Source organism: Narcine bancroftii, chromosome 5 (assembly GCF_036971445.1).
Source record: "Narcine bancroftii isolate sNarBan1 chromosome 5, sNarBan1.hap1, whole genome shotgun sequence".
Classification (NCBI taxonomy): domain Eukaryota; kingdom Metazoa; phylum Chordata; class Chondrichthyes; order Torpediniformes; family Narcinidae; genus Narcine; species Narcine bancroftii.
The window spans coordinates 211,352,723-211,370,835 of record NC_091473.1 but is presented as its reverse complement, the minus strand read 5'-3'; the positions used below and the strand labels follow the sequence as shown (position 1 = coordinate 211,370,835).

General features: G+C 41.5%; 1 protein-coding gene and 1 pseudogene across 1 annotated transcript; both read right to left on the bottom strand.

The window, feature by feature from the left end:
• The window catches only part of LOC138764691 (zinc finger protein 135-like), a 62,166-nt pseudogene extending 53,612 nt beyond the window's left edge, over positions 1-8,554 (bottom strand).
• A 658-nt stretch (positions 8,555-9,212) lies between these two features.
• On the bottom strand, positions 9,213-12,400 carry LOC138765509 (probable G-protein coupled receptor 139). The gene is made up of 2 exons (XM_069942537.1): positions 12,220-12,400; positions 9,213-10,111 (listed from the first exon to the last, which is right to left on the bottom strand). The coding sequence occupies exons 1-2, from the start codon at positions 12,398-12,400 to the stop codon at positions 9,213-9,215; spliced, it is 1,080 nt and encodes a 359-aa protein (XP_069798638.1).
• Between the last annotated feature and the right edge of the window lie 5,713 nt (positions 12,401-18,113).

Genomic DNA, 18,113 nt, shown 5'->3' with positions numbered 1-18,113 from the left:
CGGTCCCTATACTAAAGAATGTAAGGATACAAATGGGAGAAAAGATAATAACAGAGGATATTTTACTAGTTCCCCAAGCTGGAGTTTGTTTGTTGGGACGGGATTTACAGGACCAATTGGCTATCGGTACCAGACCACAGAGATCAGGTATCGGGGTTCAATTTTATGTACTAACAGAGGAGGATCGGGAACTAATAAATCCTAGAGTATGGGCAAAAAGAGGCAATAGAGGAGGGTTAGATGTTCCTCCCCTGCAAGTTACTTTAAAAGACCCTGACCAAATAATTAGACGAAAACAGTATCCAATTCCTATGGCTGGCCGAAAGGGGCTGCAGCCCGTAATTGACCAATTGGTGAAAGATGGTATACTCGAACCTTGTATGTCACCTTTTAATGCCCCAATTTTACCTGTCCAAAAACCAGACGGTACCTATCGATTAGTGCAGGATTTGAGGAAGTTAAACTAAATTATTCTCACCCGTTATCCGGTTGTACCTAACTCCTAAACGTTAATGGGTAAAATTGATCCCCATAGTAAGTGGTTTAGTGTAATTGACCTCAAAGATGTCTTCTGGACCTGTCCATTGGCAATAGACAATAGGGACATGTTTGCATTTGAGTGGGAGAATCCTTTTACAGGACAGAAAAATCAATACCGGTGGACGGTCCTTCCCCAAGGTTTTACAGAATCACCAAATTTGTTTGACCAAGTTTTAGAACAGGTACTAGATGAGGCCCCTCGGAGAGAGGATTGTCAATTAATACAATATGTTGATGATTTATTAATCATGGGAAAAATGTATGATGTGGTTAAACAATACATTGTTGAATTTTTGAATTTTCTAGGGAATAAGGGTCTTAGAGTGAGCGAATCAAAGTTACAATTTGTTAAATCTGAAGTTAAATATTTAGGCCATCTGGTTAGTCAAAGAATTAGGAAGGTAAGTCCAGAGAGAACATGTGGTATTCTGCAGATCCCGCCTCCAAAGAGTGCTCGAGAACTTAGGAAATTCCCTATATACCAATGCAAAAGACGGTGTGGCCATGGGAGTATTAACGCAAGAGAGGGCAGGCTTTTGACAACCAGTTGCCTTTCTGTCAAAAATTTTAGATCCTGTTTGTCGTGGTTGGCTAGAATGTGTGCAAGCAATTGCAGCCACTGCTATTTTAATTGAGGAAGGATAAAAGATTACGTTTGGTGCCCCGATGATAGTTCACACCCCTCACACAGTCCGCACCATTCTCTTACAACATGCCGGAAGGTGGCTTACTGATTCTAGAATTTTAAAGTATGAAGTGATTCTTATGGATAGGGATGATTTGACACTGATTATAAACAAAGAACAGAATCCAACCGCCTTCTTGGTTTCTCCAGATTCTGATACTGTCCCCAATGATTTAGAGCATGTATGTTTAGAAGTGATAGATTTACAGACAAAAATTAGAGATGATTTAAGTGATGAACCTTTACGGGAGGGTGAAAGATGGTTTATTGATGGATCTTCCTGCTGCATTGACGGCATTCGGTATAGCGGGTATAGTGTAGTGGATGGGAATGAAAGAGTTGTGATTGAAGCCGATCGTCTTCCCGGTCATTGGTCGGCACAATCCTGTGAATTATATGCCCTCTGTAGAGCTCTCCAGGGTTTAGAGGGAAAGGTGGGCACAATCTATACCGACTCAAAGTATGCTTTTGGTGTCGTGCACACCTTTGGAAAGAGCGGGGAATGATAACTGGGAAAGGACAAAAGTTGATCCATGAAAACTTAATTGTTCAATCCTTAGATGCTCTTATGTTACCTGAGGAGATACTGTAGTTCATGTATGGGGCCATCAAATTATTGACAGTCCTGAAGCACAGGGGAACAGACGGGCAGATGAAGCTGCCAAACAGGCTGCACTCACAGAAAAAATAGACATGCAGCTGTTATTCCCCACCCCACATGAGGTTCAAAAAACTCCCATCTTTTCATGGGAAGAGGAGGTTTATATGAAAGACCAGGGAATGTGTCAAACTGCCAATGGGTTGTGATGGACGGCAGAGGGACGCCAAGTACTGAACAAAGCCTTGGCTCGTCAGATTATTGATCAGCTCCACCAGCAGACACATTGGGGAACACAGGCACTTGTTGATGTTTTTGAACGGTCCTTTAATTGCTCGGGAATATACACCATAGCCAAGCAAAGTACTTGGGGGTGCCCAATCTGTCAGCGAGTGAATAAGAAAGTCATGCACCAGGTAATGCCTGGCAGTCGCGATATAGCCATACGTCCGTTTCAACGAATACAGATTGACTTCATGGAATTACCTAAGATAGGGGTTTATAAATACCTCCTGGTGATGGTGGATCATTTTACTCGATGGGATGAGGCTTTCCCGACCCCTAATGATCGTGCTAGCACCATTATCCAGATGTTACTAGAGTCTGTTATTCCGCATTATGGCATTATTCAAACCATTGACTCAGATCGAGGTACACATTTTACCTCTCAGGTACTCCAGGGTGTGTGTAAAATCCTGGGAATAGATTGGCAGTTACATACCCCATGGCACCCTCAGAGTTCAGGCCGTGTTGAACGGATGAATCAACTCACTCGACTTCATGAGGAAACTTGCCTCTCCTGGATTAAGTGCTTACCCTTAGCTTTAATCAGGACTCACACAGCTCCTCGTAAGGACCTTGCTGTCTCACCATATGAAATGATGTTTGGTCTTCCTTACATGGGATTCCACACTGATACCCCTACCCCTGAGGCTAATGACCAGTACATATCTAAATATTTACAGGGACTTTCTACTTCTCTATGTGACTTAAGACAGAAGGGTTTATTAGCTCAAACCCCACCCCTGGACTATCCTATTCATTCTGTTAAACCTGGTGATTGGGTATATGTAAAAGCATGGCAAGACCATAAACTAAAACCGATATGGGACAGCCTTTATTGTGTATTTCTGATTACAGACACTGCAGTGCGAACAAAAGAAAAGGGGTGGACTCACATACAACACATTAAACAAGTTAACCCATGAACTAAAGACGTTGATAATACACCCTCCACCTGGTGTGCAGTCTCGCATCCTTCTGGTCTGAAAGTTATGCTACACTGGGAAAAAGTGCTGTAATGTTATTTTTATTATTTGCTGTATTGTTTTTCTGCTGGTTCCCAATTTTTGGGAAACCACCCAATTGTACACAATGTATTAAGTCCTCCTGGAATAGGGGCAGCAGAGGTGATAATTACTTTGAGGAATGAACAACTTTACCTTTAGAATGCAGACAGGGTACAGGTATAGAATGTATTCATAGTGGGGTACCTTATTTAGTATGGTTTAATTTAGGATCCCAACATGGACCAGGGAAACAGAACTGCCCTAGGGGAGTGGATTGGGTTTGCGTCCCAGCCTCTACAGATATTAAAAAGATGAGTGCTAAATATATGGTACATAGAAGATGGTGGGAAAATGATAGGCAGAACATTAGTCAGGGCTATACCTGGAGTAGGGATAAAGGGGGTATATATGCTAATGCTCGCAGACAAGCTGCTACTCACAGGTTAGGTCATCTTGTAAATCATCCTTTGGGTCATGAATGCATTCGGAAGGCTAAAGGCCATCACTATAAGGGGGAATTCCAGTTGTAAACAAGCTGCTCCAGAATACCACAGCTGTTTGGCATTTAAACTGTTTAATCAGACTCCAGGCAGTTTTGGAGATTATCACCAAACAGACAGCGACGGCCTTGGATGTATTGGCTGAAGAACAACGACAGATAAGAGCTACAGCTTATCAAAATCACCTGGCTCTCAATTACTTGTTGGCTGCTGAGGGCGGCGTTTGTGGAAGATCGATTGATGACAATGGTCACAATGGTCAGGTGGTTGAACTTTTTACTGGTGACTGGAGGTGGATACACACAGCCCTTATAGCAGTTGGACTCATTATTTTAGCCATCATGATACTTCCCTGCCTAATGACTTGTGTGCAGTGTTTAATTCAACGGACCCTTCGTCAGATCACTACAACCCAAAGGATGTATGTTTCCCGAACTCCGTCTGATGATGCTGAGATTGCAGTTCGTTTGCTGACTCACTGGGAAAAAGACCAAGCTTCCAGTTGAGAATTTAATAAGCATAGCTAAAGAAAAAATGTGGATTGTGAGGGATAATAAAATATAGGAAGTAAAGCTAGAATGAAATAAGGAATACTAGACTAGACTAGAGGAAGTTAAGTAAGTGCTGAGTAGGGATGAATTCTGATAAGAGTGTGAGGAAGGGTTACGCAAGTATAATAGAATAAGGGAAGGGTCTTATAGTGATAGAAAGAATTAGCAAGTTCTGCATATAGAATTAGTAAGTCCTGGGGGTTGAGATGTGTGAATAAGGACAAAGGCAGATTCATGAATAAGGACAATGACATGATAGGACCCAGACAGGATACCCCATGGTCTTTCAAGTTTACAAAACTGCACATAGGCAGACAGAATTACCAAATGCCAAACCAATCCAGGAGGCAGAAGAATGTTAAGGGGGGGAGGGTACCTCTACACTGTAATGAACTGTGTAAAAGTTGAGTGAGCCCCAGTATGTGTGTGTATTCCCAGGGTAAGGGGAAGCACCCAACTTTGCATTGTTGTACAAAAAATGTTCTTTGTTCTCAATTTTTGTCTCGAGCGAAATCTGTGAAGGTACTTCTGTTTCTCACAGAAGCTTGTAAGGGCAGAATAGGCCTGTTGAGCTTTTCCCCTAATGACACTCTGCAGCATAAGGAACCACTGAATTTTTGGCTAGTTCAAATTCACAGTTATATTTTCAAAATGTTAGAAATACTTGTCTATTCCAGCTTCATCAAAGGGTGAACCTAGCCTAATTTCTCTGCTAGCAATAAACCTTCCACCAAGTCCTGGAGGTGGGTCTTGTGGTGTTACTTCTCTCCTTTTCTTCTCCATTCAAAGCCTTTCTATCTCATATAGCCTAGTTTTCTCCTCTGCTTCCATTTCTTTTTTTAACTATTTTATTTTAGTTTTAAAACCTCAATTACAAATATTAAAAATAAATTGAAAAAATGATACACATGTGGTATAAACATATATATCCCTTATCCCTCCCTCCCTCCCTACCCCCATTCCCATCCCCCAACCACCCCTAAACCCCTAATAAGAAAAACAAAAATGAGGGATATGTCAAAAATACAAATATAACCTCAATTCAATATCTGTGGAGCTGAGAATTATTGGGAGCTCTCAAACTTTCAAAGCAAAAATATTCTAAATATGGGGGTTCCATATTTTCAAAAAGAAATGATATTCATTGCATAAATTATGTTATTTTTTCAAGTAGAATACAAGATCATAATTCAGTATGCCATTTCTGCATTCCTAAATTTACATCTGATTTCCAAGTAATGGCTATGCATTTCTGGAACTAGCTAAAGCTAATTGAAAAAATTCAATTTGATACATCTTAATTTAAAACTAATCATTTTAACATTTCCCAACAAAAATAAAATCGGAGCAAGCAAGAATTTTAGCTTTAATATTTTTTCCAAGAATATATTCACGTCTATTTTTTTAAACCTTAGGACAATGCCATGTAGAATGGGGGGAAAAATCCTATTTCTTGACCACATCTAAAACATAAATCTGATAATTTTGAATTAAATCTTTTAAAGTTTTGAGGGGTCAAATATAATTTATGTAAAAAATTATATTCAACCTATCTATATCTTACGTTAATAATTTTCATCAAAGTTATAACTTTCATAACTGCATTCAATCATTGTCATCTATCTATCTCAATCAATTTCCTATTTTAATCTTGATTTATGAATACCTAACTTAGGAGCTTTTGTTTGAAGTAATTTATACATTTCTGAAATAAATTTATTCATATCACCTTTAGTCATCAATAATGCTAATTCATTCTGTCTAGGTTATCTCAAAGTTTGATCTAATTTATCAATCAAAAAAGCCTTAACTTGATAATAACAAAAAAGTATTATCCAGGATATTAAATCTTTGTTTCATATGTTGAAAAGTAATAAAATTACCAGCTTCAAAACAATCTTCTATTTTTAATCCCCATTTGATTCCATATTCAAAAAATGATTATTCATAGTAAAAAGTCTATTTTGATATCAAGGCATTTTATGAGAAATCAAACCTTTTCCACCCATCTCATAATATATTTTATTCCATAATTGAATTAAATGTTTCAAAATTGGTGTATCTTTAGTACCAATTTTGAATTCCATTTATAAATAAATTCCTGCATATATTTTTAATCTATTTTCCTTAATTCTATTTTAACCCAAGTTAAAGATTTCTCTAAATCAAACATTCCATTAATAAACTTCAATTGAGCATTAGTTCTAGCTTTAGATGATGAAAAGGCTTTGGATAGATTAGAATGGAATTATTTATTTCAGGTATTAGAAAAATTTGGATCAACATATAAAAATCCTTCTGCTAAAGTTGTAACTAATGGACAAATTCCTTCAGCTTTCCCTTTTTGATTAGATCAATGAGACAAGGATGTCTTTTTTTATCCAGCTCTATTTGTTTGAGCAATTAAACCTTTAGCACAATTAATAAGACAAGGTATTAATCTTAAGGGAATTAAAGTTAGTAGTGAGGAATATAAAATTAATTTATTTGCTGCTGATGTTTTGATTTATGTAACAGATCCTATGAATTCTTTGCATTTTTTATGTTTGAGATTGAGAGAATATGATGAAATATCAGGTTATAAAATTAATTGGGATAAAAGTGAAATTATGCCTTTGGTTGATAGGGATTATAATCAATGCAAACAACTTGTTCAATTTGGATGGTCAGATAATGGAATTAAATAGCTAGGGATTAAAATTGATAGAAAATTGAATAATTTATATAGATTGAATTATTTACCATTATTTAATAAAATTAAGGATGGAATGAGTTACCTATAAATTTCAAGCATAAAGAGCAAACTGTATTAAAATGAATATTTTTCCAAGGATTCAGACCTTTTTCAATCCATTCCTTCTTGTATTCCTCATAATTTTTTAAAAAAGATTTGAACTCAATTATTAGGAGCTTTTTATGGAAAGGAAAGTGGCTAGAGTTTGTTTAGAAAAATTAACTTGGAAGGTTGAATTAGGAGGTTTACAACATCCACATTTTGAGAATTATTATAAAACAGCTCTGCTTCCATTTCTAAACTCTTTTGTCTCTCATTTACTCCTGCTTCTATTTCTAATTTCTTAAGATCAATTTCCATATCCAATCTTTTCAGTTCCAATTGTATTTGCCCAGAGGTTTGACTTCTGGTAAAATGTTGTAAAAAAAACTTCTTCAAATTGTCCTTCTGGGATGTACTACTTTGTAATCCTTCTCCCAATCTCCACCTTTTTCATTGATTTTAAACACACACACACATAGATGCCTCTTAATGAGCTTGTTAGAGGAATTTAACCAAATCAATCAAATTTAATTGATTTTTAAAGTCTAAATTATGTGCTCTTCCTGTAGCACATACACAAATAAGCTTCCCAAAATTGGTTAATTATCCCAGAAATGAGCCCTCAATTTGTTATGCCTCACCAGCAGAAATTAAGAGATGCATAAACAGCTGGATTAGGTTTAACTCACAAATTTATTAAAAGTAATAGAATTATCTCAATAAATTTAACACTTGAACATAATCCTTTATGGCAACTCTGCTTCGACAAGATATATTTATATAATGTAGGAGTAAAAAACCCCAGGCCATTACAGTCCAAGCCCAAAATGCCCCAAAAGAAAATAACCAAATTAAACCTCAAGTCAGTCATGTCAAGTCCGTCAGCCAGAAAGGAACACTTGCAGAGTCTGGTCTCCAGGTTTGGGTGCACCCTTGTCTTTTAGTTGGAAGTGGAGACAGATGGCTGTGATCACTGTAAACTTACAATCACTACAGACTTACGATTTTCCTGAGTTTTGAATGAGGCAATGACCACCTTCACACAGGAATCTTCACCCAGTGACCTCCTAGTCATGAGGTTCATGCCTCTGAAGCCCACTTTATGGTTAACAAGTGACCTGTCACAGTGTTCCCCTGTCTTGGGTTGTCAAGTGACTCCTGTTAGAAGGGGACTGGGGAAGCCTCGGTCGGGGACACACACAAACAAACACACACACCAAAACACACACACATACAAACACACACCCACACACCAAAACACCCCCACACACACACACACAATCACACACACCAAAACACACACATACAAATACACACACACCCACACACCAAAACACCCCATCCACCCACACACACACAATCACACACACCAAAACACACACACACACCAAAACACCCCCACACACGCACAATCACACACCAAAACACCTCCCCACACACACAAAATCACACACACCAAAACACACACACATACAAACACACAAACACCCACACACCAAAACACCCCCACACACACACTATCACACACACATACAAATACACACACACGCACACACCAAACACCCCACCCACACACACACAATCACACATACCAAAACACACACACACAAACACACACACCAAAACACCACCCCCCCCCCCCCCACACACACACACAATCACACACAAACACACACACCAAAACACACACACACACACACAATATAGATTTTGGGATTCAGGGTGGCCCGATCTGCTGTCAGGACGACAGAACTGGCAACCGCAGACAAAGTAGCTCAGTCCCCTTTCTCCCACTGGATGAACACACGGTCAGTCTGTCTGCCCTCCAACCAACCGATCAACTGACAACCGTTCAAAACTCAGCTCGATGGGCTCTTCAGCTGCCCCAGCGCGTGCCTTCCCCTCCCCCTATTGGTGGAGAGGTTGACAGCACCCGCAAGCTTCCAACGCAAAGCTCCCGCGCTTTTGACAGCTGCCAGCTTTCCCAGCGCCACTTCAGCGCTTCCCACGCGGCTGTCAGATTTTCCCAGCCCAGCGACACGTCAGCGCCTCACAGCAGCGCGCGATCTTTTCATTTCCCTGTAGTTCACTCCTGTCCCTGGTCCTAAAATAAAATTGTCCAGGGTCAATAACAGCATGAACATGTGGGTCAAAGTGTCTGTTTCCGTTGGGCAACCCTCAGAATGGATACAGCAGTCGAATATCATATTTACCGCACCTGGAAATGTCCAGAGCATTTATTTTGGAAACCCCATGGACATTGGATTTGCTGCTTATCTACACAGCCGCCCATTGAATGTGTAGACGTACAACACTCCACTCTTAAGCTCACTCCTGAATTTCCGCTGAGTCAGAGTATAGATGCAGGTGTTTGTGCACAAACTGAGCATCTGCACCATATATCCAGTCTGTTGCAGGATATAAGTCGGCGTTTTCAAGTATTTGTCTGCGTACCCATAATTTTGCACCTGCCAGATCAATGAATATATGACATAGGGCATCCAAAGAGATATAAAATTTGCTGTCAGTGCGAACAGTAAAATCATTGACTTTCTTCGATTCTCCGTTTCTGAATCTTTCTGATTCTCGCTACTGTTCCGAAGTCCTCGGCGGACTTTATTTGCCGATATGATGTGTCGGACTGTAAGCGCATTGAACAACAGGATTAAAGCGATTGGTAACAACGGTGTCAAGATACTGTCAAGTAATTCGAATCCTTTCCACGCCGCTGAGGTGAAGTATTCAGGCTTCAACACGCAGCGCCAAGGAACATTGTCAATTATGACACCAGGTTCCATGATAAAGTAAAACGGGACACATCTGGCGCAACTCACTGTAACCACTGTGACTGTAACCACTGTCGCCGTTCTCTCTCTGCAGTATCGTTCACGCAGCTTTTGACAAGAAATGGCAATAAAACGATCGAAAGTAAAGCCCACCGTTAACCAAACAGAACTGTCCATAATTACAACCCTCAGTACAAGTGATAGAGCGCAGACGGGCGTTATAAACAAGAAACCTGCATACACATACATGTAATTAATATCCTGCAAAATATTATTAACGACAACCACAGCCAGATCGGCCGCTGCCATTGCCACCAGGTATCGGGTGATGCACTTGGAGAGGCCACATTGTCCACGAGAGAGGATCACAATTGCGATTAAATTAACTGCAAACATAAAAAGAAACGAGTCAGTTACAAACCCGACTCATTTTCTTGGAACAGAACAAATCGGTGTCTGCGTGGGTTTTCCCCGGGGGATCTGGTTTCGTCCGACGTTTTCAAGGTGCCAGTGTGCAGATAAATTGCGGGTAAATTGGACGAAATGGTCTGTTACCATGCTGTATGTCTAAATAAAACTAAAAGTACACGCTTTTCGGCCCGCGATGTTTCCAAGCGGATAATCCACACGATCACAGGTTGTATGGTTCGATGATTTATTTTTATGTCGAGGCGGGCTGAGTTGGATCGTTAGCGTGTTCAGATGGAGGAGAAGGGCGGATAAGAGCGGCAGTTCCGATAACATTTTCCAGCTGTTTTGAGGAGGGTCTCTGAAGTCCACGATACTCTCGCCAGTTCGCTGTGGATCGCCTCAGTCATCAAGCCTTGGACCATGACTGGAGTTACAAATGCTGACGAGAACATTGAGATTGACTGAACAATAGACACTAAGAGCGGTTTCTTAAATCAATAACAAATTTACCGAGTGGAGTGATAAATATAGAATAAAATGAAGAAAACATAGGGAACAGGAATCAAGGGAATTTTTCAAAGTGTTGTTGAAAATAAGGATGCATTCAGACAGATATTATGTTGCTTTGCGTTGAAATGACCTGCGTGTCGGAGGTAAACTGAAAAGCGCATTGAATGTCGCGCGACGATTATCAGGTTCTTGCTGTATCTTTCAACTTACTTCATCGATGTAAACTCCGACCTACAATGTAGTTTACCAGTAACGCCAGGGAAGCTGCAGCTTGTTAAATGCAAGAGCAACATCAATAGAAATACAAATATCTACTTTCTTCATAAAAGACTGTAGAAGTTTGGCTCCGTTTCCCAGAATAACTGTTGTAGATGCACCATGGACGGCGCACTTGATAGATCCATCACAGTGCGATATGAGGAGCTGCTTGGCTCACGGTCGGAAGAAGGAACAAACGTGAATGAGTCCATCTCATGTTCTTCTGAACCCCTTCTCACTGAACCAGCTACTTTGGTGAAAATGAACAATCTTAACACTTTAAAATATTTAGCCAGAACATAATTGATAAAATGGACAAATATCAGATATCTAAAATATCGAAATACATTTTATAAATTAGATGTATGATTCCTGAACGTTGCAGAACCACTCGGCAGGTGAGGTACCATCTGTGCTGGGCATCAACGCAACTATTCTACAGTGGAGTAACTCCGGCAAGTAATTGTCCGCTACATTATCTTACCAGGGATTCCAACTGCGGCAATTATAGGGTAGTAAATGCTCTCTGTCTGGTAAATTACTGGATATCCCATTTTCCACACGAGGAAGCGAAATGTTGTTCACAAAGTTCCAACACCCCACGCTTACTGGTGACTGGTTTAATCAACTCTTGTAGAAAAGCAGAAAATTCCACGGAGATCATTAATATGAACAACCCCCCAGACACATCAGGCTCATCCATGATAAACGTTTGTTATACATGTTGTCATTGTTGGTAATTCCCTTGTCAAAGGAAGTTAACGAACAATTAATTCATTTTAATATTTTTGTTAACTGTGCGTACAGTTTTTGTGAAAGTATATTAACCTGATAAATTAGAACACTTTTTATGAAAAATAACATTGTAATGAGACCAATAATCTTCAAAGTACTATCATTGATGACATTTTGCGCAACACAAGGTTTTGGCAAATTACACTGGCTAACAATTTTTGTTCCAAAAGAAACAAAATTAGGGGTTATGATAGATAACTTCAAGGTGAACACAAAGATAATTCCAGATTTCACGCAGGGACTCAGAGAAAAGGGCGAGGCAGAATTACTGCGTGAATATTCACCCAAGGACATGTACAAATTTAGGACAAATCCTTCTTATACCGAAAGTCTCGTGCAACGAAGGGCAGTATAATCCCATTACTATTAGTAAATCGTGAAAGCTTGCTTGAGGAAATTGGTTTATCTGGACATCCACGTTCAGATGTACTTTGACGTTTTACGGTGTTTTGTAATTCAAATCGCAATGTGGGTTTTTATGTAAACAAATTTCTCATTTTCCTCGTTAAACGGCACGTACCATACATTTGCCCACGCATCAGCTTAGCTTGGAATTTATTTGCTTCATCGTCACACCTGACAATCCCAAGCGATCCATCAAAATCATTTAGTATCGCTGTCACGTTTCTCGGTTTGGACATTCTTTCATAAAATAACTGATATATGGAAAATAGTTGGTTCTTAATCACGGATTCCGGCATTCCTTTGAGACCACCCACTCAGAAGGAAATACGCTTTTCCATTTGCCGACCAATTACGAATCGGCGTCGACATGGCTTATCATCAACTGTGAGCAGTCTATTAAAAGTCCAAATACTCATCCTTTGGCTCTCCATTGACCAGTATTCCTCAATAATAGATTGTGCTTCAGTAGCTATATTAATTATGCCTTTCATTTCGGAATCCGATTCTAACATGTTAACATTACTTTAAAACATTCCACGTTATTTGCTAAAGTGTTTTTTTTAACAAATATTTCAAGAATTATTCTAATTTTCTATATTAAGTAACTGATCTGAAATCCACTGCCTGTTCTCTTCATATTTTATAAACATAATTGCCACATTTAATATATATTATTTGTTTCAGTCTCGGATTCTTGAAAGATGGAGAATCAAGCAAACTCTACTTCCAGCGTTTCTTCCCTCAGTCAACATTGGATAATGACCGAACTTGACATTAATACCATGTTCGATGGATTGTGACGTCAACAGTTGTAAATGAAGCCAAATTTAACGGAAACAAAGGGAAATTCACCAATAGTTGGAGTCAGACCAGTCACAAAACAACTGCGTGTTTGTCAATGATGAGAGTATCAGCGTCAGAATTTCACCACAGGAATTCTTCGTGGCGGTCGGTCTGTGTGGAGTACCGCAGTTTATCAACGACCGACCTTCCTTCCGTCATGAAATCTGAAGTGATCACTAATGATTTCATGACTTCCATTCCCTTTCCCAATCTCTCAGAGAACAAAATAGCTGATATCTGCCTGCCTCAACATGGACACAACATTCAGGCACGAGTTGAGTATTTGAAATAACAGAATTGTAACAAAATTGTCAGGGAAAGACCATGAGATGATCTAGCCGTCCAAAAATTTGCAGGTTAAAATATTGGGAAAATTCCAAGGAGAAGCGTATATGTTCACTTGAAACGACAATGAGTGTTTGTCTATGTGGTTTTGTGCAGGGGAAATGCTGGCTCTATAATGAGTTGGTTCTTTGTGAAGTTAACCAAGTGCAGTCCGCCAAACGTGGTAAACGTGAATTTGACCAGGGCTTTTGAATGAGCCACGCTTAGGAAACAGGTTCAGAAGGTTAAATTGCAATAATTATATATTTGCAAACTGGATGTGTTACGGGTTATGTTATTATGGTTATGGATAAATATGTCCTAAAGAGATAGTGTGTGGCGAGCGTTTACTGTAGGCCACTTCACAAACAGAGTGACTCTTCACAAAGGATATCTCATTTAAAATGTTAGAGCGTTGCTCAAGCTAGACACACAGGCCCAGGTTGGCTTTGCAAAATACAATGGAGCTGTTTTTGGAAAGAGCTTCAAAAGTAAGTGGAAATGGGAAAAGTCCTCGCTCAGATCCCGAAAAGATCTTTCAAAGATTGGGTTTGGAGCCTTGGGGATGTTTGGCTTTTTGCAAGCAGAGAGAGGAAAGAAGATTCTTCTCAGAGAGAGAGAGATAGAGAGTTTGTCCTGCAGTAGCAGTTGAGGCTGCAAAATGGCAAGCAGTTAGGCTTGTTGAAAATCCCATTTTGAAGACAGGGTGTGAGTTCTGAGTTCAGCCTGTTCAAAACCCTTGTAGTCTTTACAAGAGGAAATGGCTGGCTAGAGTGTTTCTCCTAAAATAAGGGGAAAAAAGAGGAATCCTGTGGTGATCTGGAAGAAGAGCTGATCATTTGGAAAACCCATGAGGGGAAAAGTTTCTTTGGCAAGACACTGAAGTGACTGATTGGAGGAAATCAGTTTGTGTGTGTCCAAGAGCAATAAATATCTCTCTGAAACCAACAAGTAACCATTTAACTTTAAGCATCAGAGCATGTTGAATACTGTGCATAGTTATACTATGCCTGATGCCGGTGAACTTGGATAAGTGAGCAGTGAATGGTTGGATTGTGAAACAAAGAACTTTCCTGAACATATGCACATTACATTCACGTGCGCTTAGAATTAGGTTAAGTTAATAGTAATAAGTTAAAGTTCGATCCTGTTTTTAACATTAAAAGAAAATTAAAACCAACTTTTCTTTAAGTAACCATTGTCTTGGTGAATTTCTATTGCTGCTGGGTTTTGGAGTCCTCTGTTGTAACAGATGCAACATTTTCTCGGAAATAAGGGATTGTCTGCAGTGAATGGGTGGCAGGGAGGTGTCGCTTTTCTTTTCTGAATGAAAGCCTGTACCTCGTCATGCACCGCGAAGGAAGGATGCTGGGACACCTTTTGAGACCATGTGGGTTCTCATTAGTAAAGTGGCTTATGTGCGAAAATTAACAAAATAGAAGATGACAAATGAAGTTTTCTAATGACAGAGAAACACATAATCAGCTGGAAGCCGAGCCACACTACTTCAAATTGAATCCAATCCAGTAAAGTGTGACCTTGTGTGTTTTCGGATTTGAAGATTTTGAAAGCAACTTCATCCAGATGATGCTAAAATGAAATATCCACGATCATAAGTTTGGCTGGCGTCCTGTCAAGTGATTTCTCATGGCTGACACTAAATTACAAATCACATCTTCATAAAAGGAGTGGCATGTTAGCGTAGCAATGAGCGCAACACCCTTGCAGTAATCCGGGTTCGAATACAATGCTGTCGGTCAGTGGTCTGTACATTCTCTCCGTGAGAAAGTACATTTCCTCCGTGAGCTCTGGTGTCATCTCACCCTTCAAAACGGACGGGAATTGTATGTTAATTGGGTATAATTAGGCAGCACAAGCTCGTGGGCAAGAAGGGTCAGTTCCCGTGCTGTTCGTCTAAATTTATATATAAAATTATATTTATTAACCATGCATAAATGATGCATAACATAAAGGATGATACCTCGAGGGATTGTTTTGCTCATAGAAACTCACATTCCAAATAAAACATGTGGATGCAATTGGCTATAACTGGAAAGAAAAGATGATAAGATAAGGATGGTGCAAAGAATATTCACAGCAATTTCACCAGGACTGGAGAGCTTGAGTACAAGGAGGGATTCGATAAGTCATGGCTGAATTTATGCAGCGACGGTCGCCGAAAAGTGACCTTAAAGCCACTTGTACAGTTATGAGTGGCACAGATAGCAGGATCATCCAAAACTAGAAGGCATTGATTGAAGGTGAATGTGGAAATGTTTCAAGAGGCCTAGAGGTGTGTATTCATCATAGACATAGCTACCAGAGGAAGTGATAGTATCGGTTTCAATTACTAAGTTTAGAAGGCAATGTGCTATATTAATTCCCAATATTTTAATCTGCAAATTTTTGGACGGCTAGATCATCTCATGGTCTTTCCCTTACTAAGTTTAGAAGGCTATGTAAATAGATAGAACACGGAACACAGAAATTAGAAATGTACAGCACAGTACAGACCCTTCATCCCACAGTGCTGTGCTGATCTAATAAAATACTCTTAACAAAACCTAGAATTTCCCCACTGCATTTCTCTCTATTTTTCTGAGCATCATGTAAATGTCTGATACTCCCCTAAAAGATCCTATTGTAGCGGCAGCTACACTGCCCCTGAAAGAACACACACAACCAGACGGGTTGAACTCCGTAAGCAGACTAGTTTATTGCAGGCTGCTGCTGGGCTCTACTTATACTCCCAGCCCCGACCTGGCTGAGAACCGTGCTGGAGGTTGCTGATGTCACCCGGGCATCACGTGGTCCCCAGTACGGGCTTCTGAGTCCTGTGCTGGGAAGGGAACACCCCCGATGGCGCCATTTTGGCAGGTTGCCCCACCGCATGGCTTACAAGCAGGGCCGGTTTGCCTGCCTATTGGTGAGCCGCCACACAGCACCCCCCCCCGAACTGATGCCAATGTCCTTTTTCACCAGGCAGTCTCGCTTCTTGGGCTTGGTCATGACCACAGGCTCAGTGTGATTGAGGTGCGCTGGCTTCAGCCTGTCTATGGTAAACAGCTCCTGCCTGCCAGCAATGTCCAGAGTGAACATGGAGCTGGAACGCTGAACAACCATGTACGGCCCCTCGTATGGTCGCTGCAGAGGTGCTGCATTCAGGCCCCACCAAACAAAAATGTACTCCGTGAAAAGCAGTTCACTGGGAATGTGAGACTGGTGGGTGCGATGCCTGGGCAGTGGAGGGGGTTTGAACGAGTCCAAGAGTGCCCTTAGGTGAGGAAGTAGTTCATGTGGCAACCATTGGGGATTGTGAGGTGTGTTGATGAACTCACCAGGTAGTGCCAGTGGTAGATGATGCCTGCAAATCTTCCTTGGGAGTGGAGCGGATGCCCAGGAGCATCCAAGGCAGTTTGTCCACCCAGTCAGGACCAGTGAGGTGGCAGTGCAGATGATCAATCAGACCATTTGCCTGCGGGTGGTAGGCCGTGATACAGTGTAGCTGGATCCCCAACTTGTTGGTGAGCTGTGCCCAGAGTGCATATGTGAACTGGGTGCCCCGATCACTGCTGAGGTGACCCGGGACGCCAAACCGGGCAACCCAACCATGCAACAGTGCTAGGGAGCAGGAGTTGGTGGAGGCATCTGGTCCACCATCATAAACAGGTAACGGTTGCCCTGGGAAATGGGTAAGGGCTGACGATGTCCACGTGAATGTGGCTGAACCATTCCCGGATGTGCTCGAAATCCTGTACAGGCACCCTGGTGTGCCTGTGCACCTTGAATGTCTGGCAATGGGTGCATGTTCTGGCCCAGCCTGTGATCTGCTTCCGCAGCCTATGCCATATGAACCACATTATGCCACCATCCAGACCATGGACCTGATGGACGGATGTGAAAATCGTGGATGTGACAGAAGACCTGCCTCCACCACTGCTGGGAAACCACTGGTCGTGGGGTGCCCATGGAGATATCACATACGATGGCCCTTCGCTGCTCGGAGTTGGGAGGTCTTGGAACTGCAGGTCCATGTTGGTGGTCTTGAAGGCCCTCGTCTCCTCATCTGACTTCTGGTCCCTGGCGAGCTGGTCGACATTGTCCTTCCCCACGTGCTGAATGTCATTGGTAAACTCCGACACGAAGAAGAGGTGACGCTGCTGGTGGGCCGACCATGGATCCTATGCCATCTTGAGTGCCTGGGTGAGGGGTTTGTGGTCAGTGTAGATGGTAAAAGTCCTCCCCTCCAAATAATAGTGGAAATGCCGCATCACCAGGTACATGCCCAGTAACTCGTGGTGGCAGGTGGAGCAGGCGGCTGAAGAATGCCAGCGGCTTCCAATGTCCATTCACCTGCTCATCCAGGATGGCACCGACTGCTGTGGCAGAGGCATTGACAGAAAGTGCCATATGCAGGTCGGTGTGTGGGTGGGCGAGCATGGTGGCCTTTGCGAGGGCATCCTTGGTGGCCTCGAATGTGGTGCAGACTTCTGCGTTCCAAGTGAGTGTTTTGTGCTTGGCTGCAATGAGGTTCAATAGTGGCTGCATGATGCACGCAGCTCCCAGGATGAAGTGGTTGTAAACATTAACCATACCCATGAACTCCTGCAGCCCCTTGAGGCTTTCTAGGTGTGGGAACTCCCTGATAGCGGTGACCTTCGCATTGGTGGGCATGGCTTCTTCGGCCATAATGGTATGTCCCAGGAACTGCATGGACTCTTTCCCGAACTGGCACTTGGCTGCATTGATGGTAAGGCCGAAATCGGCCAGCTGGGAGAAAAGGGCGTATAGGTGGGCCTTGTGTTGCACCTGGTCCTTGCTGGTGATGAGGATGTCGTCCAA